Source organism: Heliconius melpomene, chromosome 20 (assembly GCF_056956725.1).
Source record: "Heliconius melpomene rosina isolate 202511_hmr_F chromosome 20, ASM5695672v1, whole genome shotgun sequence".
Lineage (NCBI taxonomy): Eukaryota > Metazoa > Arthropoda > Insecta > Lepidoptera > Nymphalidae > Heliconius > Heliconius melpomene.
The window spans coordinates 12,644,369-12,672,066 of record NC_140408.1 but is presented as its reverse complement, the minus strand read 5'-3'; the positions used below and the strand labels follow the sequence as shown (position 1 = coordinate 12,672,066).

Genomic DNA, 27,698 nt, shown 5'->3' with positions numbered 1-27,698 from the left:
TGAGCCCGATAGAAATAAAGTCCAAACCAAGATAAAACGTCATATGTAGGTTGGTACCATGACGTAAGTGTTATTGTTTCACAAACAATCAACTTATGTTTATTTATTTTGTATTGCCAACTTTAGAATATAAAAAGAAAATTATTTTGGTAGAATATAAACAGACGTCAATATGACGCTGTTGATGTGAGTCTGGCTCTACGCACGATAGTTGCAGATTCGATCTCACTCGGTGCAGTCCCCCGAGCCAGTAAGAAATGACCAAAAAATGGGCAGAAACTGGTAAATAAAACGCCTTAACTAGGTACCTCTCCCTACCCTGCTAAAACAGGAAGTAAAATGATAAAAAAAAATATAATCACAATTCTTCATTACTTCTTAATTTAGATAATTTATATTTCTAGAGATTTTTTTTATGGTGAGAAAACGCATATTACTATTATTATTATATCTCAATGTGGATTTGAACTGACAATCACCACAAACAATTAAACAGATTTCAATAACTTTAATATTTTAGATTTTAGAAGCGCATAACTTACGGAAAACGGCGACCTTTCTCTCACGAAATCACCAACAAGTTTTATTGTATCCATTATTCATACAAAATTATCGATGAACTACAATATTTTTCGGTAAAATTATTTAAATTACATTTTTTTTCTAAACAAACAAACGACACGCGATTTCGGGCCAACTTCTAAACGTATTCTGCTCCTAAGGACGTCTAAATTAGATCATAACATCACTATTATTTTAAGTATACAAGTATTATTTTTAAATATTATTAAATTTTCTTTGGCAGGGTCGCACGGGAGCTCCCTCCCGTTGTGCTATATGAATCAGTTTAGTAAATCATTAACGATACAGGTGAAAAATTATTTATGACCCTCCTTTCCCCACTTTCCGCCGAATTCTGGAGGCATTGCATGTTGAACGGCGGAACTTAACGCCGTAATAAAAAAATAACTTAAATGATTTATTATATATTTATTTAATATATACTTTAGCGTTATGCAGGCCTATGTTTATTTATTTTTAAATAGCTACTGTATGTTTAGTAGATATAAAAAGATTTGAATTAGCATTTTTTTTGTAACATTCAACACCTCAGTTGGAGGTAGAGGAAACCTAGTTGAAAACATTCTGCTCTTCGCTTTCTGCGCAAATTCAAGACACTACGTATCGTTTGGCGGAACTCAACGCCGCGCCTTGTTTTAAATTAATTTAATATATCCCTCGCCTAGGATAACGATACGAACGATAACGACGTTATACATTCCATTTCTAGGCTACTAGACACGGAACCTCTTCAAGTCACGGAAAACAACTTAGTAGGGCTATCACATTTGTTTTAAATATTTTTATGATGTCTTTGATTTTATAACAGTTTTACGCTGTATTCTGCACATAGAATTTCAAGACATCTAGTTTTTGTTTTTTTATATTTCTACTTTATATCGAATTGACAGGTGTTTTTATAATCATTATTCATAGCTAAAGAAGTTTAATTGTATAAAGATAGAGCACGTCTAGATCTAGTCGCGCCACAAAAATAAATTAAAATAACGAAATATGGGGCACGAAGTATAACTTATCAATTTATTGTGTACTAGTGGACCCGGACGCGGCTACGCCTGCTTCAACTATAAGAATATTTATTAAATATATTCATCAAATTATTTTCAATTCTCAATAGAATTAGTAAGAAAATATAAGCTCAAATAATCAAAAAGAATAATAAGTAGATACACATTAATAGAAAAAAATATCTGAGTTATTGAAATGAACTAACAAAAGGATTAAAAGTAACTAAAGGATAGGTATTCTTAATATTAGAAAAAGTACCTAAAGTTTTCCGTACGTGCGTACATAGATATCGACTCTACGAAATAACTAAACATTTCTCTCTATTAAGTAGGATAATTTTAGCGGGCAATATCAAATAAAATAAGAAGAGAATCAAAGTGTATTTTAAATTAATTATAAACAACAAATAAAGTTCGAAAATGTATGAAAATTTATAAAACCGTCAACGTCATCTGCCCGTTCGCGTCGGTCATACTCATACTGTGCCGCCCGCTAGGTGGCTAGGTCATTTGGAATCAGTGACATCTCCTTAATTATTTATTAGTATGTTATACAGTAAACTATAATTTCAATCTAGATAAAATGCTAAAAGTGACTATTATATTTATTTTCATAAGGATGAATATCAAAACGTCGCGGTAGCGGTCGCGTAGCAACGACAGTTGTTATTAACATGGCAGAATAAATTGCATGTCAAATTAGAATGTACTTTAAAATATATTAGTATATATATGTAATGTAATATTATATAGCCTATAGCACTTCTGAAGAATGCAGTTTTCATACAAAACAAAAACAAAGTAAATCGGACCAGTAGATCCAGAGATCTTAGCGTTCAAACAAACAAACAAACAAACAAACTCTTCCGCTTTATTATATTAGTATAGATAGATATAAATAAACGAAAATGTAAAATTTAAACTTCGATAGTACATAGCCTGTGGCGTTGAGTTTAGCCACTAAACTTGAAATGTCTACTATTCGAGGACAAAGTGGATAACGGAATGCCATGTCATTAAATGCCTATACTCCGTACTACATCCCTTATTTTCTTTAGCTTCACGCGTTATCCCAGTGTTAAGACACTTCCTTCCCCATTTTGAGTGGGAATCGACCACATAAGCGTCGCTTTTACAGTCGCCAACAAAAAAAATATTCTTTCTTATCTGTTTTATTAAAAAGATAAAAACTATAAACATCAAAAGTAAAAACAACAATATTGAACACAGAATACGTCAATACAAACACGTGGCTGGATACATTCCAACAGCCAATACTCAATAAATGCATAAAACACCGCGTGATGATCTAACAGTGACTGTTCCGCGTGCTTTGTCTATTTAAGATTTATTATATACTCACGGAAACATTGTTAAGTATATGAAACAAGCTTTATATGCGGCTTTACCTGGCTTGGTGTATTGCATATATGTACCAAGCCAAGATTTCCGTTCTCCACTTTCCGCCGAATTCTTGACGCATTGCGTGTTGAGTGGTGGAACTTAACGCCACACTTTGCCTCGATACAGAGCAAGGAAATTAATTCCACCGAATGAGATTTGATCCCACAACCGTCTTTACACTTCTCTACCACTGGACCAGAACGGCCTATATAGTAAATAACTAAATATTATCTTTGTTAAAAGCAAAACTACTCTCTTGAAAAATATCTAATTTTTATAGTTTAAGCCACTATTGAGAACTTTCGATTAACGAAACTGAACGCCGCGCTTTGTCTTACCACATATAGTAAACAAAAAAAAGGATGGCAATGAAAATTAAAATATAGTAAATATATTTTACTATGAAGGCCACGAGTTCAAATCCATTTGTCCCAATATTTGAATAAACCACAGACTATTTACTCAGTCTTTCAAATACAAGGCTATATCCTCATATACAATACTTAGTGACTCATTGCTTTACAATAATTATAAAATATAGACATATGTTCACAGTTAAAGTATGCAGTCTGACATTATAATTATCTAAATTATGAGTTTTTTGATATCTCTCGTAGGTCAGACAGAAAGTAATACTAAGAAATGGAAGAAATTTTAAATTTAAAGGAATTACTAGAACTACGTTTCCCAAGTAGCAAGGAAGGCTGAAGGTACCTATCTTGATGGAAACATTTGAGGATAATCAGCTCGTGAGGCTCCATAGCGTGTTTAAAATAAGAAAATTTAATTTAATAAAACAATCTCCCGGTGCGTGAATTGGAATCTAGATCCATTCCATTCATACACTCTTTACCCAACTGCTGCGTTATGATGGCGTCAGTAGTCTTTTATAATAATTATAAACTATGAACATGTGTTCATCATTTAACTTAGCGGGTGCGTTTTACTTAATACATGACATCATCGTCCCGATATTTTTTACTAAGCTATTATTTAACATATTTTCACTCATTTGTGATACATATTATTAATTTTAAAGTGTACTTTAATTACATAAATAATTTAAAAATATAAATATGTATTTCGAAGGAAATTAGTGTAGCACATTGGCAAAGCAGTCAGTGTAAACGAGACGGTTGTGGGCGAGTAGATCGAAATCTACTCAACACCATAACACAAGGTTCTACCTGACTAAATGCGGGATAAAGCATGAAGCTACAAAAAACTAAGTAGATCTGCGACACTTGTATCAGGCAGTACTGCTTTTTCCACCACCAGCTCATGCTCTAAACTTCTATAATATTAATTAATTATTATAATAAATATACATTTTTCATATATTTCTCTATTCTGCTGCTTAGCAGTGTAAGATTTTCTTTGAACCAGTTAAAAATGGTCTAAATGTTTCTAAAAAAATCAAAAAACTGAATCAATCAATTGCTTTCCTGACCTATAGTATAAAATGCAAAAAAAAACATTATCTACTTACAGTAAACATATCCCACATGGCATCCATTTATAACATCATCATAACTTTCAAAATTAAAAAAATAATAATAAAATAAAAAAAAACACCATTAAAAATAAAAGTACTGGCAACAAAAAACACAACAACTTATAACGAATATAAACCAACTACTGTACTTTAGTCACACACAATGTTAAATTATTATGCGCTTGCGTCGATTAAACCTTGTATAGTTTATAGTATGAGACTGGAATTAATATGATGTCATATTGTTTCACGCTTTTTCCCGCACAGCAGGGTAGGCAAAAGGAACCAAGTGCTAAAAACACGTTGTGCGGGATACAATGCCAAGCTAAAAAAATTAAGTATTGGGAAATTTAATTTTATTAACTTCCTCCTTCCAGTAAAGGACAAATTGCTTTATAACTATTTATTTAAAACGAATTTCCCTTCATTTGCAATTAGTGTTTAATTTAGTCACTTTTTCTTAGAGCTCGAACGAAAAAGTTTCTAATTTTATATATTTTAAAGCATTATATATAAAATTTATGGAATAATCCTTTATAAATAAATTTATATGATACATCAATCAAATATGACCATAATAATGTCTGGCTGTAAGCCCAAAGGTCGTGGATTTGATTCCCACGGACGAATAAACTAAATTCTAACACTAAGCCCGGGAGAACGAATAATTGTTTATTTCCCTGCTGCGGCAAGACCTAGCGCGGCGTTAAATTCCGTATCTGTCGGGGCCATAGCGGGAAAATGAAAATAATTTAAATATAACCATTCTCCCGAGCGGGAATCGAACCCATCGCGTTTAAAATTAATTTAAAAAAAAATAAATAAATAATATTATAAACTTGCATCATTAGCTATGAATAGCGCACTGGCGCCTCAACACACATTCAATTGATCATGACGTTAATGACATAACCTCCCGCGTTCTCATCTGTTTCATATTACGTTATAGTTACTTTACAATAGTAATTTCTAAATATAACTTTTTATTATTATTTTAGTAATAAGCAATAATTAAATTATACAATTTTATACAAATTCTAATTATAGACTTATAATTTCGAAACAGCGAAAAGGAAAATTTGGAGGAAGCGTCTTCTTCTTAATGGGAGCGAAATATCTTAACACTAGGTTCCCAGATACCCTCTATCTACCCTGTTTTGTGCGGGTTCCAGCGTGAAGCTACAAAACACGTAATATAAATCGCAGTGTTTAGTTTCGCCATCTACTTGTAACGTAAAGAAATTAGAGGGAAGTGGAGATCGGACTAAGTTATTTCTTTCCCAACTATGTACATCCGGGAAATATATAAAATAAAAAAAGCCGATAAAATGTACCTATATTTTTTTTTAATTAATAAATGGAGTTCAAAACTCAACAATGATATAAAAATAATAGAAAATGAAAGCGTGAGAATTTAAGCTCTAATTTTTATCTAGATGAGATAAGTTACTTAATATATAGTATTAAAGTCAACACCATTGCTACATAGTGCGTACATAGAGCAACAGTTGTATGTTCGATTCTCATTCGGGGGGAGTGAAGCATTTTTATATCCCCGCTCTAATAGCACAAATGGCGAATAGCGGTGAATCTGGAGAGCCATCTGGAAAGCAGCAGGACTAACTCCCGCTTTGTTTTTTTTTAATATACCAACAAAGTGTTCCATGACAACAAGAATTCTATAAAAGAGGTCCTTAATCAAAAAACAATTAAGAACCCTTGCTCTAGCTAGAGCATACGAAAAAAAACGCAAAATATAAAATAAACCTATATTATACGTAAGCAAAGTATTAAATAAATCTAGAAGATTAATTCAGGGTTACCACGTCCTACAATACGCGTATAAACGCGACCTTCCCATTGACCATGTGACAGATGACTAAACGTTTGCATCACGCGGTCACACCTCTATGCATTTTTTTTACTAGAATTTCTCAACATCTTGGCAACGAGGAATTAACAAGAAAATCAAAAATAATTATTTTTCCCGAGTAGGAATCGAAAGCCACAAGCGATTTTTGATTTCAGTGGCTCCTCTCTACACGCAATGTCACGAAAATTGGTCAAAAATCAGGGAACGTCTGAAGATAAAGTTTTCTCAACAGCGTGAAATTAAAAACAAAAAAGTAAGAAGATACAGAAATAACTAATACCTAATAAAAATTCAATGAATCAGTGTCGACAATCGACATATTGACCTTAGATCACTAGGAGGAATGTCGTTTGTCCTATAAACTGTTCTATAGACCTATAACCAGTAACCTTCAATATTACAGGAAAATAATATATATAATAGGAAAGGTAATAATTAATACTAATAAGCATTTGAAATAATACGTATTATATATCCCATCCCCCATCAAAAACATAAATGTGAAATGAGACCAAAGTTAATTTGTCAAGTAATGCGTCATCCTTACCGATAAAAAATGGATAGATCAATAGGTGCCAAGTTCTGTATTCACTGGAATAAAATTCAATTTTTTAGCCAATTTTGGGCGGTAAATTCAAATTCAAATTCAAAATATTCTTTATTCAAATAGGCAATTATTATAAGCACTTTTGAATCGTCGAATGAACATATGAACAAAAAGCTACCACCGGTTCGGAAGGCAGTTCTACTGAGAAGAGCCGGCAAGAAACTCAGCAGGTGCTCTTTTCAAAGTCAATGGTACAAAATAGCCAAGTAGTGGTAAAAAATAGCCAAGTCTAATGTAGAGCTTAAAGTCAAGATGCCTCAGAATGTCTCTACATCAAATTTTACATTGCGATCTACTAAAATGCCTTAAAATAAATTTTTATATAAACAACTAATATAATCCATCATATCTATGAATATTTATAAAAATGCTCCTATCGAGGCATCTTTATGATGTCATTATGATATCATATGCAAATAAATACGATGAGTATATTAGTGTGTGGGTTTGTATATAATAAAAATGTAACTATTCGCTGTTTGTAAATATATTAGGAGAGCCAGACTTTCGTTATGTTATAAAAGGTCTAACCCCACAATTTCCTGACAAAAAAACGTAATTCTACATTTACTTTAAAAAATATGGAATCAAAATTAATTGGGTACTTCCGGTATTTACAGATAGTTTAGAAAAAATTAAGTTAAATTCTAAAAAATAATAGCCTTAATTAAAGGGGGGCAAAAATTGTTAGTCTCTAATTCAAGTGAGATATCAGATGAAAGTGCTCTGGCTAAGCTAAACCTGAATTTCAGAAAAAGCTCAAGACCTCCAGTTTTTGTACGGAACCCTCAGCGGGCGAGCCCGACTCCCGCTTATCCGGTTTTTTTATCCTGGAACTCCCGCTGTATCAGAATTTACTCGGGAAAAAACCGCTTAATGTATGAATATATAACATTTTTTTATCAACTTCTCGCTGTGGGATACAGCGACATACATCAGGGTGTGGGACACTCACCAGGGTAGACAGAGGGAACATAGTGTTCTCCGTTTCCCACTTTTTGCCTTGGAGTCAGAGCGAAGAAATGAAACCGGTAAAGAATATTAAGAATTATAACAAGAGGATGGTATCAATATTATACTATTAATACTTACACCACTCCTTCTCTTCCACGTCTCCCGTCTCTTTAACCTTGGCATACTGTTATACATTTTGTCACTTCACTTAAGCACTTACACTTATGAATAAGAACTTCACTTTCATTATTAACACTTTACGCTTTTATCTTTACTACTTTATAAAGTTAAGTCATTTTTAAAAATTATTTCTATAAAAAAACCATGTTATAAAAGCTACTGGATATATAAGTGAGTAAAATATGGCAGATCATATGAACATATTGCATCAAATCTTATTTACATTAATATTCGTAGCGTTTCTCTATTCTATTGGAAAGTTTGCGGCGTTAGGTTCCAACTAGTAGTGTCCAACTATTAACGTAAATGAAAGAATGAAGTAACTTGTCACTAAATTAACTGATGATTCATATGTAATGCGAAGCCGTAGAATACACAATTAGAGAACACCAAATAACTACTAAATACCTAATTAATCCTTATATAGTTATATTTAGTCACTTTTTTTTAAAAAAAAACTGGGAAACTTTGACCACCATTTACCTCAAACAAAGCAAAACTGTCCACTCAAGGCAGTATATAATAAAATTACTTATCGTTTAAGATAAAAATGATACTGATAAAAAAAAACAAGAATTCTTTTTGTATGAACTAAAAATAACTGGAGTAGAGGAATTTTATGAATAAAATAATGAAATACAGTGGCTGATTCTCTTCCCCCGTAAAGTTAACGTATGCAAACATTTTGTCAAAATTTAACATTAGGTTCCCTGGTTCCCTTTGCCTGCTCTACTGCTGTAGGCGTGATACAATGTAAAGTTTTGTTAAAACATTTGTAAGATTTTACTTGGTTACTAGGGGATTTTAGAGAAATTAACATAGAAAATTTGATTTTACAAATGAATCACGATTTTAATACCACACTATTGATTGGTCAGTCTACTTTAATATTAATCCAATAAATAATATTTATGTATGACTAAAATAATCAAAATTATCCAAAATGAATTTTAATAATTAGTCCTAAGAGACTGTCTTGTCGCAGTGGAACAGTGTCTGACTGTAAACGTGGTTATGGGTTGGATTCCCTCTACACAACTAGCAATGAATTATATTGTAATATCTCTGCTGCTCTGGAAATCAAAACGCGGCGTTCAGTTACGCAATTCAACTCACAATTTATCTAATTCGGACTTTGCTATTTAGCTTCACGTTTTTCAGACACAAGGAACACAGGGAACCTAATGTTAAGACACTCCATTTTCAAATTTAAATGCAAAAAAACTAATACAAATCAATTTCAACCACAATTTCACGCCTGTCTTTCACGTTAACATCTATACATATAACACTAGCTAATAGTTAATTATTTACTAAACAGTGTACGTCCGTCTGTCACTATTGCGTAAGTCGGAGACGAATCTTGATACCTTTTGTTATGTAAACTCTTGCTTAGATGAATGTATGTAGCATTGTGTTGTATAGTTGTATAATCAAGTCATTTTGACGCTAAAAATATTAATGCCTTTGAAGAAAAAAATGCTGTTATTTGGGGATAATATATATGAGTATTTCTAGCTTTTTGAGGCCAGTCGTGGCGCGAGGGCGCAAAGGGGGTGACTGTAAAAGCGACAGGTTGAGAGTTCGCTTCCCAGTGGAAGGTATGAAATATTTAATATTTTCATTTTATGTATTCAATGCGTCTTAATAGGAAACGAAAAAGTCATGAAAAATATACGATTTACTTGTAAACCATTTATTTCTTTTTTTTAAGCTACACGCTGTAACCCACACATATCAGGATAGACAGAGGGAACCTAGCATTATGACACTTCGTTACTTAAGACACGTCGTTGCCCATTTTTAACTTTCATGGGCATCGAACCTACAAACGTCACGTTTACAGAACCACGCTCGCCACGACGACCTCTTATAAAATACAAACAACAATATAATTGAAGTGTAAACAAAACTATACCAATAAACGTAATGAATTTAATTTACACTAAGTGGTTCAATAACACGCGACATCCATATATACATTTAATTAAATATACTAATCTCATTACACTGTGGTTTCGAATTTTACCTACAATTTGGATATCTAGCTCCATTGTGACTTAGAATGATTGACCAATGATGGTAGTAGGTTCAAACTAATTTTTTTTCAACTTCATGCTCTATCCATGAGCATTGAGAGTAGGAAGAGACTTCCTGTTATTGAGATATTTCGTTACCCAACTCGAGTTCCAAAATTTTGCGACTTGAATGACGGAAATTAGCACCTTTTGCCTTTTGCCTTATCAAATATGCGAAATGCATTTTTTAGTTTTACGTTTAAAATGCATATGGTAAGGTAAGCAGGGATAGACACTCAGTTCCCCACTTTACTAGTGGAACTCAGCGCAACGCACTTTGCCGTGTTTACGTACAGACGCTGTCACGCTGCATCACAATGGCTTCATTTCTTTAATAAATTATAATGACAAGAACCCACAACCTCGTATTAGTCTAGACTCTAGTATAATCGGCCAAAAGAGTCAAATAATCAATGACCAGTACAGTTTGAGGCCGGCCTGGGCAGTGGCGCAGCGACATAAAGTGTGACTGTAAACGCGACTAACTGTTTGTGGGTTTGATTCCCACTTGAGAAAATGAAATCTTTATTTAAACACATTTCTTTACTCTGGTCTCGAGGCAACACAGCGTTGAGTTCCGCCACTCAACACACAATGTCTCCAGAATACGGCGTAAAGTGGGGAACGGAGCGTCTTAATACTAGGTCCCCTCTGCCTACCGTGGTGCGTGCGGGATACAGCGTGAAAACCTTATCACTAGTGCTCTTACAGACAACAGATAGTTATCTATCTCCCACAGATTCTCAGCGTCTGTCGCATATTTATTTTTAAATTATAAACAAATACTTGAGTTCTATTTTTCTTTATGATAATATGATAATCTATCGGATATAAAATAAACAGTACCTTTTTACTCTGAATGTAGGTTATGATGATAAGAGATAACTAATATCTGTACTTGGCGTTTCCCAAGTTTTATTTCTCATTTCTTATTAATTTAAAATTTATTTTTGTTTTGGATAGCCCATGAAGTGTTATAGGCTATATTATATCACGCCAAGACCAGGACCCGGAACCAGGAAAGATGGAGAGTATCCGAAGCTTTCATTTTTAAATATTTATTAGCTATGTTTTTCAGGCCTTAACTTTGCAATGTATTTTGCAATTAGCAGGTATGGCAGCACCAACACCATGTTTCATATTACTAACCTAGTGTTAAGACACTCCGTTTCCCATTTCCTACCATTTTCACGAGGTATTGCGTGCGGGACACATCATCAGCGTGAAGCTATTTTTATATTAAACTTAGTCAATATAAGCAATTTCGAATCGCAATAATATAGAAAAATGTCAGCAATGTCAGCCCAACAACAAGCTAACATCAATTTGGAAGGCACTTTTGCTGAGAAGGAGCCACAGAGAACCTTAGTATTTGGTGACCAGAGGACCTTCAATCCTCTCTCTCTCTCTTTCTCTCTCTGCCTCTTCCGACAAATGCGTAAAATAAAAAAGCATATATTCGTCGTAATGACACGATATTTATATTTCATATCATCGTTTCGTGACTAAGCAACCTGTATACATATTTAATATTTGCTTTATCAATTTTAAGTAGCTTTAGTTGTACCCTATTAATAATTGTATGTATATTTTCGTAATATAATTGAAATGTATCTAACATCGCTTACACATAGAGATTGACAGATTCATATCACGTAGACATAATAAATTAATATATTAGGGACTATTGTGTCGCAGTGGCAAAATGTCTGACTAACACGACGGTTGTTGTGTCGTGGGTTCGATTTCCACTTGAATTAATTATTCCTATACCTAAAAAAAGGTCAATATGGCGCAGTTAATTTTTATCTAATTTTTTTTCTAAATCTTACTTCAGTTTCCATTCAGTATTCTCATTCATCTCATTCTGAATGCGCGATGTTAAGATCCGCAACCTAACATTCAATGTCTGTAAACCGAATAAAAAGTGGAGAACGGAGTATCACAACACTAGTCTCCATAGCCATATGCGGGTGATACGTGAACAGAAAGCCTTATAAAATGGTTTACTAACATCACTTGCCTTTTAGAAATTTCATTGTTGCAGGATGTGAACGAAAGTAAAAGTAAAAATGTCAAGCTGGGACACTTGTAGGTACCTGTTTTCCGAAGAGGTGCGGCTTCAAATGCCACTACAAATTTTTATATACTGCGTTTTTAGCTTCACGCTTTAGCCATAGATGGGTGGTCAGAGCGCCAAACGCTAGTCTCGGCATACCTAAGATTTTATATTTCTACTATCGACCCGCCCGCGAATAGTTCCCGCGTGGCGAGCATTAGGGGAGGCCTATGTCCAGTAGTGGACTTTGAAAGGCTGATGGATGGATGGATGAAAAAAATGGAACTGCTATACAAGAAAAATTGTCTTTATCTGACGTAGCTTTATAGTCACAACAAGAAACAACATTTGTATGAGTTTACGATTTAAAAAACACTAAAACTGGTAAATATTAGTGATCCAATTTTATAATCGACACTTAATAGCATATTAACGTCTATCTATGCAGCAGCATGGAACTAGTTACTAGAACATTCGTTTATATGGTTTAGTACCTATCTATAAATATATATAGCAATATAAAGAAAACCTACTTCTACTTTGCTACTATTTTTCTCCAATTTTTAAAACATTTCACGTGCCAGGTGGCGAAGTTTAACGCCGAACTTTGTCGTACAAAAACTAAAGAGATTTGAATCCACAACCATCGCTTTGAGCTACGTACATACTAATTATTGGGCTACAAGTAAATATGTGTATATGTAGATATGTAAGTATTCAATAAACATTATTCACTTTGCTGATAATACAAGAATTTCACATTGAACTACACTAAAATACACTAAATGATTTAAAACTTAACTAATTCTAACACTTATCACAACCACTGAGTCACTGGTAACACTTTCCTTCTATTTTTTTTTATTAAAAATACCTTTTTTCCTAACATAAATTCAAATCTTACGTGTTCGCGTATCGAAAGTCACCTGAAAACTGAACCAGCAACGATAACGTATCGCAATGTTGACAGATTAGACAATGATTGTTGAGTGGCATTCAAAATTGTTTATTTTTCACGCTGTATCCCGCGTACAGCACGGTAAACAGAGGGAAATTAATATTAGGACACTATTTTGCGCCATAATTCGAGACGTTGTATGAGTGGCGGAATTTAACCCCGCTCTTCGTCTTATCGGGGCGGGGAAATGAAAATATTTCAATATCAAGATTGGGAATCGAATCCACAAGTACCGCGGTTACAGCCAGACGATTTTCAGCAGCGACACATTGGCCTCAAAATGTTGTAATAATTTAAAATTTTGCTTTTCTTTCGATACACTAAATAAAGAGTGGAGAAATTACAATATTAAATAATTTATTAGGCCGAGTGGGAATCGAAACAACATCCGCCGCATTTACAGTCACAAGCTGTGCCACTGCGCCATGAGGGCCTTGATAATTTAGTATGAGTTTTTGTAGTACATTTTTTTATGTCATTAATAAACAACTAATGAATAATAAAATATTTTCTTTCTATAAATGAAATATTTTTATCTGTGTACACATTATTCTTCCCTATTTACTATCTAAATTCAAAATAAAGTTTAAAAACATTAAATTAAACATAAAAAGACATTTATAAAGGCTTAAGGGTACCTTTATTTTTAATAGCTCTCTAGCTATTTTTAATAAAAAAAGTTACAGCATATTTAAAAAAAAACATTTAAAGAATATTTTAATACTCACAAAGCCACTTTTTGCTTTCTCATGGCGGGACATTTTTTTCTTGTGAACATTCAGATGCACCATTCTGTAAAAAGTAAAATTAAATTGAATAAAATATACCTACTATAATATATCATGAAACTCCATTTTTTCGATTTATTTGGAACTTTAACTTTTATTACTGAATTTATTCAGAACTGCGTGCTAGGCCTTATCTTGTCACCTCAGTGAGAAAACGAAAATATTAAATAATTCATTTCCCCATATGACTAAGCAGAAGCAAGCATATGAATGGACTTTTAAATAATGCAATTACATTATTTTTGCACTAAATGAGTGATAGATAGATAGATAGAGTTTGAAACATTCTTAGTGTAAGATGAATAAGGATTATGACTAAAAATAGTACATGAAGGCTAAATATTTTGTTACATAGACACTGTTCAATTTAGTGTTCTGCAATGCAACACACAATTTGCCTCAAAAAAAATGGACAGAAAGTGATATTAAAATTATTACTATTAGATTTAATTAAGTAGAATTTTCATATTAGTAAACAAAATACACATGTATAATTGATAGAAGCACAAACAAAACAATAGGAGTTTATTTAAAACCGTTATTAATGTATTTCCTCCTTCAGCCGCAGTTAAGTTAATAATAAGATTACACTAAGGCCAAATTAGGTAGATTAATCAATGTCAACAATTGAAATTCAATATATATTTTTTTAAAAATATTATTTTGTATAATATTAATATCATATCAGAAAAAAATATATAAATTGATTTATTATATTTGTAGATATATTTTTAATGTTTACACTTTATCTTGCATATGGCAGAATGAGCAGAAAGAACCTAGCATCAAAACACTTCTATGTCTATTTATCGACCAATTTCAAGATATCTATTCACTATAGTATATAATTGATTCTTGAAAAAGAAGAATGAATCCAAACAATTATATTCTATTGAATGATATTCTGGTGTTATATTTTTAAATTTTGAACAATCATGCTAAATTTAGTGTATTTTTTTATTTAACTTGTATTTAAGGATTAATTTCTATTTGGTTATTAAATAGAGGAGCCTGGTAACTTCTAAAAGAACATAATAAATAAAAGTAACACTATATAATATTTTAAAACATCATTTTCATATTTACAATTATATCAATACTAAAATAATATAAAAAATTGAACTCAAGATATCCGAAAAAATTTATAAACCATATTAATACAATTGTATTATATTTAGCTCATTACATTATTAATAAGTGACTAACAATAAAAACCGATTACAAATTGCAATAAAAATAAAACGTGATAAGCATATCACTGATATTGTTTCCCAATGTTTATTTATTTTATTTGCATAGTCTGAATAAAGATAGTTACTTAATAAATTGCATTAGAGTAACGCAATCGAAGGCTGTGTCCCGCCAAATATTTTTATCGAGGTCGAACGAAAAACAAAAAGTTTACATACTTGAATCAGTATAGGATTTTGTGTGATATACTCATAAAATATGAATTGTAGTTGAGAGAAAAGTTGTTGTATATCATAACATGAGGGTTTTTTATCATCTAACGGCCTCGCCCGTTTAGTAACGCCAGCATTTGTATAAGAAATATTAAAAAACATGAATGTATAGTGGCCCCAAAACGTCTTTCGATATAACCTAAGCAAACTTTGTTATATTACAATGTTATCGCCTGATAAGATAAAGTCTAGATAATTAATGTACTTTACCACTAAATATAAGTAGATTTAACTTCAAACAAGTTGAAAAACATCACTTTTTTGATAAAAACATGATAGATAACACTACAAACATCGGTTGGTTAACACATAACTTGGGTTGCCATGTGTTAGAAAGTTATTTGCCCAAACGTAAATTACCGTTGTAACAAAATAAGTTAAAGCACGTATTCTTGATATCTTAATATTTTTATTATGTATAATGGTTTTAACGTTCCTCTTAATACTTACAATAAAATGAAAATGTATTTTAAAAAATATATATTTTGATCAACCTTATAACAATTCTATTATTGAAAAATGTATTTATCATTTTTATAATAAGTAGTTAAAACTCAAAAAATATAAAATATAAGTGATTTCCCTATATTCTAGCAAAGTTAATACTAAAATGGCAATCGTAACATAGGCAAGAACTAGTGATGTCATACATTCGTTACGTTACTATTCGTGATTCGTCACATCTCGTACATATTTGTAGTGATGTTTTTCTCATAAAAATGGCGTGTCAAGTTGACATTACTGTTTGTTTACGAAGATTGTTAAATAATTTAATCAAATGTATTATATAATAAGTAGCATTTAACAATAATTAAAATTGAATATTAAAATTTAAATAAAAGCTGGTACTGCCCTTATAAATGTAAATTTTAAACATATTAAAATATTAACGTATCGATTTCCGATTTGATTTGGAATAAAGTGGCATAAGTACCACTAACCACCTAATTTCCCAAAAAGGCATGAATTTGGGAAAGTAGTAACTTATCATAATTAATTACTGTATATAACTTGCAGAAATAAAGAAAACATAAAGAAAAATATATTATTTAATTAATAGTTTTATTTATAGTTTTCCTAGTACAGATAAAGTATTATCGATGAATAGTAATAATTTATTTACAAAAAGTAATGATAAAGAGTCCCATTCTTTTGTCGTGAACAACACATTATTTAAAAATTAACTTGGCACTCATCTCATTTTTTTTTTTATTATATGCCAGTGTTTGATATACTTTTTTTAGTAAGAAATCAATTTATATTTTATTATTGTGTAATGTTTATGCACAAACCTTTTTTATTATATTTTGTTTAATTTTTAAATATCGTTCTGTTTTCAAAGAAATTATTTCTTTTATTTCTAATAATTTGACACTATCATAAAAATGTTTGCTGGTTCTACATCAACATCTTAAATAACATCTTTTTATTAGATTTAATTAGAATTTAAATTTTACGTTACAGAATGGAGAAAAATCAAGAAACTAAGAAATTCTTCTGTGCGAGATGTTTTCTGCCAATTGAATCAGAAGATAAAGTAGATGTGGAAGGTCAAAATTTTCATAGAATCTGCTGCATGTGTTGTAAGTGTTGTTAGGATATTAGTAAAAAAAAAACAGTAACTGAAACGAGAAAACCTAACTGCCCGAATAATAAATTTAGTACATATTTTATGTTGGTGAAAATATATAGTTTTAACTATTGAAATAGTTAACTTTTTGCCTTTTGTAATATTTGTTGTGAATATCAATTGCATTACCTACTTGAAAGTTTTATATTTTTACGAAAGTAAAAGTATAATAATAAATATAATATGTTAATAATAATTGTCAATTCTTATGTAGCGGTTCTTTTTCGGTGGCGGACCAACCCCGTGATATTTTTATAGAAATCCATGCCGCTGCACTTCAATAGCGATAGAAATGAGATATTATTATCCCATTGCGTTAGTCCATAATTATGTACTAAAAGAAACATTTTTTCCTAACTGAAAACTTTAGTGTGATCCTAAAATATATATATATATATATATATATAAAAAACCATAATTCTACATAGAAACTTTTAGCGTAGTATTTAATATTCTTTTCTTTGGGTAAAACTCATAGGTATATGCAGAACAATACCAACATCACTTAAAATGTTCTACGGGCATGTGTTCTGCAGTAAATGTTTTAAGAACCATGTGATGACGCGGTGTAAGGGGGAGAATCCTTGTGTCCAGTCCAACAGTTGGTGGATGCAGTGGGCGCCTGGTAGTAGTCCTCAAGAAAAAGACGTTAAAACTGAAGATAATACGGAAGGTATAAAAATTAATGTCTAATGATAAATTTTAATGTTAAATTATTGATTTAATTTATTAGTACGTATTATTTTTTACATTTTACAAATAATTGACGTCGTGAGCAAATTATTGATAATTGACTATTTGCCGCGCGCACGTGGTCTTTGTGGGTGCAATTTTCTGTGATAATTTAAATATTGACTTGAAAAAGTGACGTGCAAAATGATCCTACACCACTAAAATTTCACTATCTATCCCACAACATGAGGGAAATGTATGAAGGTAGTAAAATTAAAACAAAAGGCAAGGTGTCTCTTAAAATTGTGTAAAAATAAATTATAATCATTTTATAAATTAACAGATGCAAAATCTGAAAATTCAACGGAGCCGAATAAGCGGTTTATATGCGCACGTTGCTTACAACCCGTTACTGAAAGTCAAAGAGTAACTATTGGAGATCAGAGTTTTCATAGCCAATGTGGACAATGCTGTTAGTATAAATATTTTGTTATAATGCTTATACATACATTAAAATAAAATGATTATTATTCTTGTAAATTATGCTTTTTAAATATTATTTTAGATGTTTGCCGGAAAACGCCAACAAATAACCTTAAAATTTATTACGGCCAAGTCTTTTGTGAAGAATGCTTTCATAGGCATGTCTTAAACCGTAACAAAGATAATCCCTCTGAGTTCTTCAAGAACTGTTTCGAACACTGGCAAAATAATACGCAATTTTCTGAAAACATGAGGGATTTCATGGGAGGAAACAAGGAATCTTCTCCTTTTATCTTCATGATGCAAGGCCAACAGCCGCCTTTTTGTCGATGTGGAACAGGCCCTCAAGAATGGTTTCAACCGAACGAACCTAAAAAATGTAAAACCTAATTTTCTAATTTATTTGTTTTCGACACTTGGACTTAACACATTTTGATATAATGTGAATTAAATTTTTAGGTGCTTAAATCTGAATAAAGGAAAAATCTTTACAGCTGCGACTCCAGCCATTAGTTGTAATGAAGATGAATCTTGTGATTTATCCTTCGAAGATCGAACCGAGGTTATATCGGTCCCAAATTCAGGGCGAGATGAATCAGCAAATATACAATTCGCGGCTGAAAAAATTGAAAACCTTACGAAATATCTACACAAAATGAGTGGAACTGAGCGGAGTTCAACAGAAAATTGGAAATTTTTAGAACAGAATTCTTCACCTTCAGATTCGCTCCATGGTTGGATTGATATTCAAAGTAAAAAAAATTATAAATCATATGATTGTCCCAAGTGTTTGTGGCAAAGTGGTCCAATTTTTGTAGACAATGAAATTTTACGAGATATGTTAGATACTGGTAATTAATTTTTGTAATAAATGTGGTGTAACGTGAACGAATATTTTATTTTGATTCCTTATTATAACGTCTAGTAGTTTTGTTTTTAGTATTAATATAAGGTGTCATAAATACAAACTATCAAACAATATATTCTACGGTCCTTTTAAAGTATTTTGTCACCTGAATCGCAGTTTACCTAAATGGAGTGATATTACAGCAGGCCGATAAAATTATTTTCTTAAATCAATAGTCGAATAGAAAGTTAAATCGATTAATTTATCATCGTTAAAATATATAATCTATGGCTTAGCTTCGAGTTTTGACGTTTCGCAAATACCAAAACCAAACAATCGAGGACGCAGGTGTGGCATTCAAAATTTAAATTAAAAAAATTGTTTAAAATTATAAAATAACATGAAATAATAAATTTAATGCTTATTTTAGTGCCATATTCATCTACTATGGTGTTTTAATTGATCTACCTTCTTAGTTTTCATAGAAAAACAATAGTTGCTATATTGGGCGTTAACCGATTTTAGTACACAACAATCTCACAATGTACGGAAGAAAAACACCATCGACATATCGATCTACCCCTTCTGTATATTCTCATTATACAGGAAAGTAAGTTATTTAAGAGTAATAAAGAAGATAAAAAGAAATATTTGAATAATGAAATTAATTGAACTTTAAGTTAAGCTGTTTATTGGGAACCAAATAAGAGTATCTTATTGCACGTCAAATATTTCCATTCCATTTCAAATATAAATAAACTTATTCTTTAAAAGCTCAAAGTGAAAATGTGAAAAAAGTTCAATATCTAATCTATCTAAGAATCTATCTATCTACATAAAATCATAATTTTCATGTATTTGCACTTAAGAATTCCTCCCACACTAAGAATGTGTCATATACAAATCTTAGTAACATTCACTCAAACCTATGGCCTAGCTAAATGTAATAGCTCAACAATATGTATGATTGAATAATAAATTCAAAACCTTAGCTTCTAAGTAGAAGTTCCTATTTATTGAAGTTCAAAATTTCACTTAAGGAAAAATCTAGATATTGTTATTGTTATAAATGTTTATATTATTCATATTACAGATCATCCACAAATTTGCGTTCTTCTAAATCAGTTCGTTCTTTAAGATTGCCATGGTATCAAAAGCCTATATTACATGATGCATTTGTGTTAGATCTACAGAGAGGATCTTTGTTGACTGGTTGCATATCTTTAGTAAGTATTAATTTAATATATTATCGTATTAATTTAATATTGAAATATAGTTCTCTTCTTCATTTGTGGTGTTTTAAGTGTGCCAGTTGAGCACAATAATAAAATATGTGTTCTAAGCATGTGACTGTTGTCAACACAAGAGATTTCTACTCAGGGGAATAAATTAAATAAAAAGATGAACAATATTGAGTTCTAACACACAACACACATAAATTCTTCACTCTTCTCTTCTTCATTCTTTACTCTGGAGTTAAACAAAAAGTGGGTAATTCTATATCTTAATACTAGATACTCTGCTATATGCAGGATACAGTAAGACACTGATTTTTTAAATCATTAATCACATTTCTTCATCATATGTTTGAGACAAGATTTATTATTTATTTATTCTGTGACTTTTGCATTGTCATTAGGCTTAAATGTGTGCAAATGCAAAATAGTGATAAAGTGTGGCAGAAGTCAACACTGTTTTTTTTACCAGTCGCACACTTGTGCCCCAACCCCTGGACTGGCTTTATATATACATATCTATATGTTTAATTAACTTATGTTGGATTTATTTAATTTTCAGTTCATAGCTCTCTTCACATTCGCACAAAGTATTTTTGACCTATATTGCCTGGGCATGGCGGCCCCTGGTTCCGTACATTATGGCTACTATGTGATTAGCTTCCAGTTTGTTTATGTTGGAAGTGCACCAGGTAAGGGTTTTAATGTTTTCTTTTATTATAAACATTTGTTACTGTAAATGTGGACTAATAATTTTCATTTCCCCACTCTGATAAAAAAACTCAACACAATGTTTTGAAAATTTGGCAGTGTGTGGGAAATGGAGTGTATCAACAGTAGGTTTGGCTCACTTTTCTCCCATTGAATGCATGTTAAGTGACGGAAGTCAACCCTGTGCTTTGTCTATCAAAGCAGGAAAATTAAAATAATTTAAATATTATGTTATAATGATTATTAAACTGGGTAAGAATTATACTTATTGTGATCACAGCTAGATGCTGTGCAATTCACCCACAATGTCCTACTTGGTTTACCTTATTACAAAGTAAAATCAGCTTCACGCTGTACCCTCACACACTAAGGGTAAGGGTAAGCAGAGGGGAGCCTCATTTTGCCTCAAAACCAGAGAAGACGACCCTATTGCGGCTTCGCCCGCTTTTACTACTGGATTATTCATATAATGTATGTTTGCAAAGCACTTAAGATAATGTGAAAATTAATTAAACCCTTATGCAACCCGCATTTTCGTAGTTTCAATAAGGATTTTCCAATTGTTTTACACAGCAAGGATTTTTTAGTAGGTACCGTAATTTTAAATCTGTGCTACTAATCTTTTCAAGTACTTATTAAAATATATTTAAATTACTATTTTTAGATAGTTAAATGACATTAAATAATACATTCAACTCGAATCATCCAATACGTGCAAACGCATCTAAATCTTCGTTGCTATAAAGGCAGGCGGGTTTTTTTTTTCGAGCTTGTGGTTAATGCTGAAGAGGGTATTCTGTCCCTGATGAAAAGCAAGCACTACGTGGCTGCCTGTGACGAAGATTAAATAGAATGCATCGGCCGGGAATCGAACCCGGGCCGCCCGCATGGCAGGCGAGCATTCTACCACTGAACCACCGATGCGTGTAAGGCAGGCGGGCGCGGCGGACTCGCTGGTATAAGCATAACGTCGCGAGGCGCGTTTCGCAGCAAGGATTTTTTGATATTGTAACAACTTCTAAAGTACTTATTAAAATGAAAAACAGAAAAGACAGTTTTGATCTACATTAAATGGCCAACGTAACTAATGTACTTATTTATATGCTGAGAGTAAGGGATAAGTGAAACTTGACTCGATACAGTTGATCTGTGAACGGCGTGATGTGTCAATAATTAAATGCGTTTTTCTCTAAAACTATTCGCAATTTCGAAATAGTTTAAAAAGCAAATTTTATCTTCGTTTAACGTAGAAATTTAATAAAGTATTTTAATGGATAAGGATTAATACCATTATGGAAAAATATTCCTCACAATAAAAAATATATTGAAATTACTACTTTTAGACAGAAATATGATCACTGCACGTTATTCTTAAAAGATACGAATATGCCATCGCGGACTTTTTTGTAGATCTTATTAAGAGGAACAATACTCCAGTACATTTTTTTCATGTAGTATTTACCATTAAAGCAGCGCATGCGCCAAAGTGTCTCAGCGGGTAGGACTTTATACACATTTATCGTATTTATGTTAATTTACATAAGAATGTACAAATAATAAACTATATATAAACCTTCCCTGAGAAATACTCGACCTAATGGTGAAAACCGCATCCAAATCCGTTGGGTGGTTTAGAAGAAGAAGAGTTAGAAAGTTCAGACAGACACAAAAAGCGACTTTGTTTTATAAGATACTAGCGACCCCCTTGCGGCTTCGCCCGCTTTTACTACTGGATTATTCATATAATGTATGTTTGCAAAGCACTTAATACAATGTGAAAATTAATTAAACCCTAATGCAACCCGCATTTTCGTAGTTTCAATAAGGATTTTCCAATTGTTTTACACAGCAAGGATTTTTTAGTAGGTACCGTAATTTTAAATCTGTGCTACTAATCTTTTCAAGTACTTATTAAAATATATTTAAATGACTATTTTTAGATAGTTAAATGACTATTTTTAAACGGAAGAAATTATAAACAAAAGCCTACCTACTAATAACTACTACAAAAAATATATCGCGCTGAAATAATACATTCCACTCTAATTACGACGTATCCAATACGTGCAAACGCATCTAAATCTTCGAAGCTATAAAGGCAGGCGGGTTTTTTTTTTGCTTGTGGTTAATGCTGAAGAGGGTATTCTGTCCCTGATGAAAAGCAAGCACTACGTGGCTGCCTGTGAGGAAAATTAAATAGAATAGGATATTTCATTTTCTCAAGTGGGGATTGAACCCATAACCAGTCGTGTTTACAACTTTACATACACTTGAGCCCCTGCGCCACCATTGATTTCAATTATAAAGTACTAGGTTCACATTTCCATAATTATTAATTTTAATATATTCTTTAATGTTTTTTATTTTCAGTTCGAAATGTTCTTATAGTGTTTGCATTGTTCTCGTGGATTGGTTCTGTAGCTGTTTTAGTGACGAGTATTATTTTAATTATAGCACTGAGAAAGGTTAGTATTATGTTGTTTTACTTTACTTTTATACATAAAATAGAATAATTATTAAAGAGAATATAATTATGGAACAACAAAGGGTTATTTTTAATTATTCAATACATTAGAAATAAAATCATTGATAAACTTGAAATCTAATAGTCTAATAGTATCACCTCTACTTTTGAATTATGAGTTTTTAAAGAAAAAAAAAATCACAAATGCCAATTCATTTGTATGTTTCTTTATTCCATCATGCTATAGCTAGTGACGAAGAATAAAAATAAGGTAGAATTTTACAGTCTGTGTGGCTTTTAAAAACAAAATTTGTGTTTTTTAAATTTTGTGTGGAGTGAGCTTCATATTTGTGTGTATGTGTTTATTTAAAAAAATATATTTTTCTAAAATTGAATTATAGCAAAGTTTAAATCCACCCAGCAGCCAAACATTAAATTAATTGTTTTCTATTTATCTATTTATTAAGGGCTATTATAACAAATCATTTTTGTTTGAAATTTTATGTCTATATGTGTAATATTTAAACTGTATGAACATGTAAATATACCAATTAATATAAAAATAATTAATTCCTTCTTGATTCAATAAAAAACAGTCTAAATTACGTGCAATGGTAGATGCTTAGTATGGTTTGAAAAATTACAGTTTTAATTCTTGTAATAGAACCTAAATATTAGAAAATATATAAAAATTTGAATATTCCTGAGAATAGTAATTTGTTAAAATATATAATACTAGCTTATACCTGCGGCTTTGCAGAGGTGGTCTAATAGTATTTCCATGACAAATAACGTGTAAAGTATATAGCCTTACCCAATAAAGTAACAATCTATCCAAAAAAAAATTTTGCAACCAATAATTCCTGAGATTAGGGTGTTCAACCAGTAAATTATTCAGCTTTATCATATTTGTATAGATAGATAGATAACTATTAAATATATAGATAAATCTATTAATTATTTTGCAGCATTATGTTAATTTTTTCCTATTATTTATTACAGGAATATGAAAAAAGAATTGTACCATGGCTGTACTCTTTCGGTGTTTTCATTCTATTCAGAACGGTGGCTTTTATTTTTGCCTCCATAGTCAACGATATGATATTTGCCTACAACATATTTATTTGTCTTTGTTGGATTGTCTTTTGTTTGGTTGGATTATATGGATGGGTGCTTGTCTACAGTTTGTACTTGGAGTTGTCTGATTTGACGAAATTGGAGGATTTGGCCCATTTGCGGGTAAGTTTTTGTTTAGTTTCACATATCACTTATTTTATATCTCTATCACGCATATTGCTTGCAGGGTGGAGGAAATATAGTGTTAAGACATAATGATATAATTAATGAAGATTAATAATATATATTAAAATAGACAATGAAATATTGTTTTGTGTGGCAGGACTAAAAAGAAACATAAGTTAAAAATTATAACCTCGATTGGGAATAGAATGGCCTGTCAAGGTTTTCACTACATACTCTTACAAGATTCATTATAATAATTTTCAATGTCACAGCTTCTTTGAAATATTTAGTGTATCTGATAATAGTATAATTTAAATTACATTATAATAAAAATGTATATTCTTTATGATAATTTTAAACTTAATTAATTCTTGTATTCCAGATGGGCACAATGGCATCCTTGAATGCGTCCCTTGCGGGCTCGCGACCCACTACTCCCCACTCCACAGTATCCACCATGCCCGCCTCGCAGATGTGACCAGCTTTGCCCCCCGAAGAGGTGCCTCTCACTGAGGGTATGCAGACTGAAGTGTAGTGGTATAAGTAGTGATAGTGATGTGGGTGTGATAGTGTAGTGAGTGATAACAGCAGCTGTTAGTGTGAAGAGTGATTTTTTTTGTTTCTTAAATTGAAAAGAAGTTTTGTTTCCCAATTTGCAAGAGGTAGGAGAAATGTTTTAGTAACATTAAACATTTGCTAACTTAACAGTATATAGTTAAGTTAAATGCATTTTTAAGTTTTCCAAAATGTCTCTTTATAAATTTAAAAAATAAAAGGATTGATATTGAAGGCAATTGTGCCGTAGCGCCTGGCTGTAAACAATATGTTTGTGGATCCCAAGTTAAGGGAAATCATTTTCTTATTTTTTTTGCTCTGACAAGAACAAGAGGTTTTTTAATGAAAAATTGAGAGTGAAAATTTTGTAGAAATTGAATTACAGCACTTTTATCATAAAAATGAAAAATTTATATGATGCCATCACTAGTTTTAATAAATTTGTGTGAATTGTTCTTAAAATGAATTTTTGATAAAGAAAAATATATACTACATAAGTGTATATTCTCAATATTGATTAATTAAGTAATATCAATCTCAATCACATTAAATCAAATGTAAAATAAGTATTGTACAGTCAAGGAGTTGTGGTCGCCCTGAAGTTAGCTGTAAATGGCTGCATAGTGTTTTACTTTTAACTTTAATGATATTTCTACTCAACCACCACAACCACTTCTCGTCGACCGTACTGTTATTAATTAAGTCAATTTTAAGCTATTCGCACTGATCAAGCATTTACAGTGTTCTTTAAACCGTCCACAATATTTTTTTAGGATGTTTAAGTATAAGTAAAATAGTTATAGTATATATAGCGTTATTTTATATTTACAAATGGATGATATTGATACTAATGTTGAATTTATTATATTAACAACAACAACAACAAAAAAACACAATTAAAACTTTATCTATATTATTAGAAAGTTTTTACAGTTTTTGAAAATTTAATTATATACTAAGTTAGTTGTGACTTGTAGTAGAGACTATATGAAATAAAAAAAAAAAATTGGTTTTGTTTTTTTTTATACACTTTTGGTATAAACATGTATGAGTACATAATGGCGCAAAATAGAATTAGCTGGTTTACACTCTAAGTCTAGCCTATTTAAAGTTTACAATTTTTTTATACAGCAAAAAAATGGTTTATCTCAATATATAATTCTTTTTTTTTTTAATATTGTATAAAGAGAATATTTAACAACTTTATTGAAGTTAATATGTTTATATTTTTAATTAAAAAAACCCTTATTTAGTAAATTTATATCTCCGTCCAATGATTTGTTTATTACTATATTGTTATACATGCTTTATAATTTAATTAATGAATCTCAATTATTATACTTTCTTTTATTGTACTTATAATAAGATAAAATATATACTTTTAATAAGATGAATTCTTTTTAGAAACTTCTTTTATTTTTATATGTATAACACTTGTGCTTTAAATTAAAAATATTAAAGAAAAATCTAATTTTGACAGATTTAATATTATTAATTTTATTGTATAACATAAAAAATGGTCACATTCCGCATGTTTTTACTCTGTATAACTATAAATATTCTAGAAACATTTGCATCACATGAAGAATTATTAAACATATAATAATGTAACCATTTATGGAAATAATATCAATATTTATATATTGTATAAGCTTTACACCTAAAATTAACTTATATATTAATTGTATAGTATGATTGAGGTGTCATGGCCTCCCTGAAGTAAGCGACTTGCTTTTGAAATTTTTCTCACTTTTAATTGTCTTTCCTCTTCTCTTTTTCTTAAGGGCAACCCACAACTCGTCGACCATACTATACAATACGATACAATTAAGAGTAATACTTTTATGTTACTTTATTACATTAAACTTTTTCTTTTAACTTTTTTCTTAGTATACAAATGATATAAATATAAAATATACAAAAACTATATTTACACCTAAATGTTATACTAATTGCCGCTAAGGCAGTTGAGTTCTGCCACTCAATAAGAATGTTTCCACCATTCCAAATGTTCATATTGTGGAGCCAATGACTTCAGTGGGGAGAAGGGAACTGAAGAAAGTAGACCACTAAACTAAATCTTAAAGGAAATGGAGTAGAACTACTGCCTGCTATATGCCAGATACAGATTACATCTAAAAAAAATTGATATCAACTACATACCTACATGCCTTTAATTAATGACTTAATTAAATTATATTTAAGATTAATTTTATTGTATTGCAGCATTGTACCATCTAATTTTATAAATGTCTTTGATTGTATTTAGAAGGAGTGTTATTGTATTATATATATTTTTTTATAAATAAAAGTTTTGTACTTCTCTATGTGTTCTTTAATTTACTCCACTCTTTATTTTTGGTATTTATTGCTTGACACCAGAGGGAGGAAATAAAAATTATTTTCTGAAG

The 27,698-nt window shown here is 31.1% G+C and overlaps 3 protein-coding genes across 12 annotated transcripts in view; 2 read left to right on the top strand and 1 right to left on the bottom strand.

Moving 5' to 3' along the window:
• Positions 1 to 15,773, bottom strand: part of dia (diaphanous related formin 1) — a 34,078-nt gene extending 18,305 nt beyond the window's left edge. For 5 of the 6 annotated variants that reach the window (XM_085204785.1, XM_085204789.1, XM_085204788.1 and 2 more), the window contains exons 1-2: positions 15,659 to 15,773; positions 13,926 to 13,989 (exon numbers count right to left, since the gene is read on the bottom strand). In XM_085204785.1, the coding sequence (XP_085060911.1) occupies positions 13,926 to 13,988 (63 nt within the window). In that variant the 5' untranslated portion in view covers position 13,989; positions 15,659 to 15,773. Of the gene's footprint in view, positions 1 to 4,482; positions 4,634 to 13,925; positions 13,990 to 15,658 lie in introns of those variants that run through there. The other variant, XM_085204787.1, reaches the window with a different exon arrangement.
• Positions 15,774 to 16,584: 811 nt separating this feature from the next.
• On the top strand, positions 16,585 to 19,121 carry LOC146528071 (cysteine and glycine-rich protein 1-like). Of its 3 annotated transcripts, none has more exons than XM_085205205.1 (6): positions 16,585 to 16,691; positions 16,913 to 17,031; positions 17,557 to 17,751; positions 18,094 to 18,222; positions 18,316 to 18,612; positions 18,728 to 19,121. In XM_085205205.1, the coding sequence occupies exons 2-6, from the start codon at positions 16,914 to 16,916 to the stop codon at positions 19,090 to 19,092; spliced, it is 1,104 nt and encodes a 367-aa protein (XP_085061331.1). In that variant the 5' UTR covers positions 16,585 to 16,691; position 16,913; the 3' UTR covers positions 19,093 to 19,121. The 3 variants fall into 3 exon arrangements, with proteins under 3 accessions (XP_085061331.1, XP_085061333.1, XP_085061332.1); XM_085205207.1 differs by having other exon boundaries at positions 18,693 to 18,826; XM_085205206.1 differs by lacking the exon at positions 16,585 to 16,691 and having other exon boundaries at positions 16,756 to 17,031.
• Positions 19,122 to 19,364: 243 nt separating this feature from the next.
• pasi2 (Protein) lies at positions 19,365 to 27,614 on the top strand. 3 transcript variants are annotated; one of them, XM_085205212.1, is made up of 7 exons: positions 19,365 to 19,428; positions 19,511 to 19,690; positions 20,174 to 20,306; positions 20,878 to 21,007; positions 23,397 to 23,491; positions 24,493 to 24,729; positions 25,115 to 27,614. In XM_085205212.1, the coding sequence occupies exons 2-7, from the start codon at positions 19,623 to 19,625 to the stop codon at positions 25,208 to 25,210; spliced, it is 759 nt and encodes a 252-aa protein (XP_085061338.1). In that variant the 5' UTR covers positions 19,365 to 19,428; positions 19,511 to 19,622; the 3' UTR covers positions 25,211 to 27,614. The 3 variants fall into 3 exon arrangements, with proteins under 3 accessions (XP_085061338.1, XP_085061339.1, XP_085061337.1); XM_085205213.1 differs by having other exon boundaries at positions 19,366 to 19,428; positions 19,557 to 19,690; XM_085205211.1 differs by having other exon boundaries at positions 19,389 to 19,690.
• The last annotated feature ends 84 nt before the right edge of the window (positions 27,615 to 27,698 follow it).

Coding starts and splice junctions, on each gene's coding strand:
- LOC146528071 (XM_085205205.1), top strand. CDS start 16,914: ATGGAGAAAAATCAAGAAACTAAGAAATTCTTCTGTGCGAGATGTTTT. Junction 17,032..17,556: donor TAGAATCTGCTGCATGTGTT/GTAAGTGTTGTT, acceptor TAAAACTCATAG/GTATATGCAGAACAATACCA. Junction 17,752..18,093: donor AACTGAAGATAATACGGAAG/GTATAAAAATTA, acceptor ATAAATTAACAG/ATGCAAAATCTGAAAATTCA.
- pasi2 (XM_085205212.1), top strand. CDS start 19,623: ATGTACGGAAGAAAAACACCATCGACATATCGATCTACCCCTTCTGTA. Junction 19,691..20,173: donor TATTCTCATTATACAGGAAA/GTAAGTTATTTA, acceptor TTCATATTACAG/ATCATCCACAAATTTGCGTT. Junction 21,008..23,396: donor TTATGTTGGAAGTGCACCAG/GTAAGGGTTTTA, acceptor TTTTATTTTCAG/TTCGAAATGTTCTTATAGTG.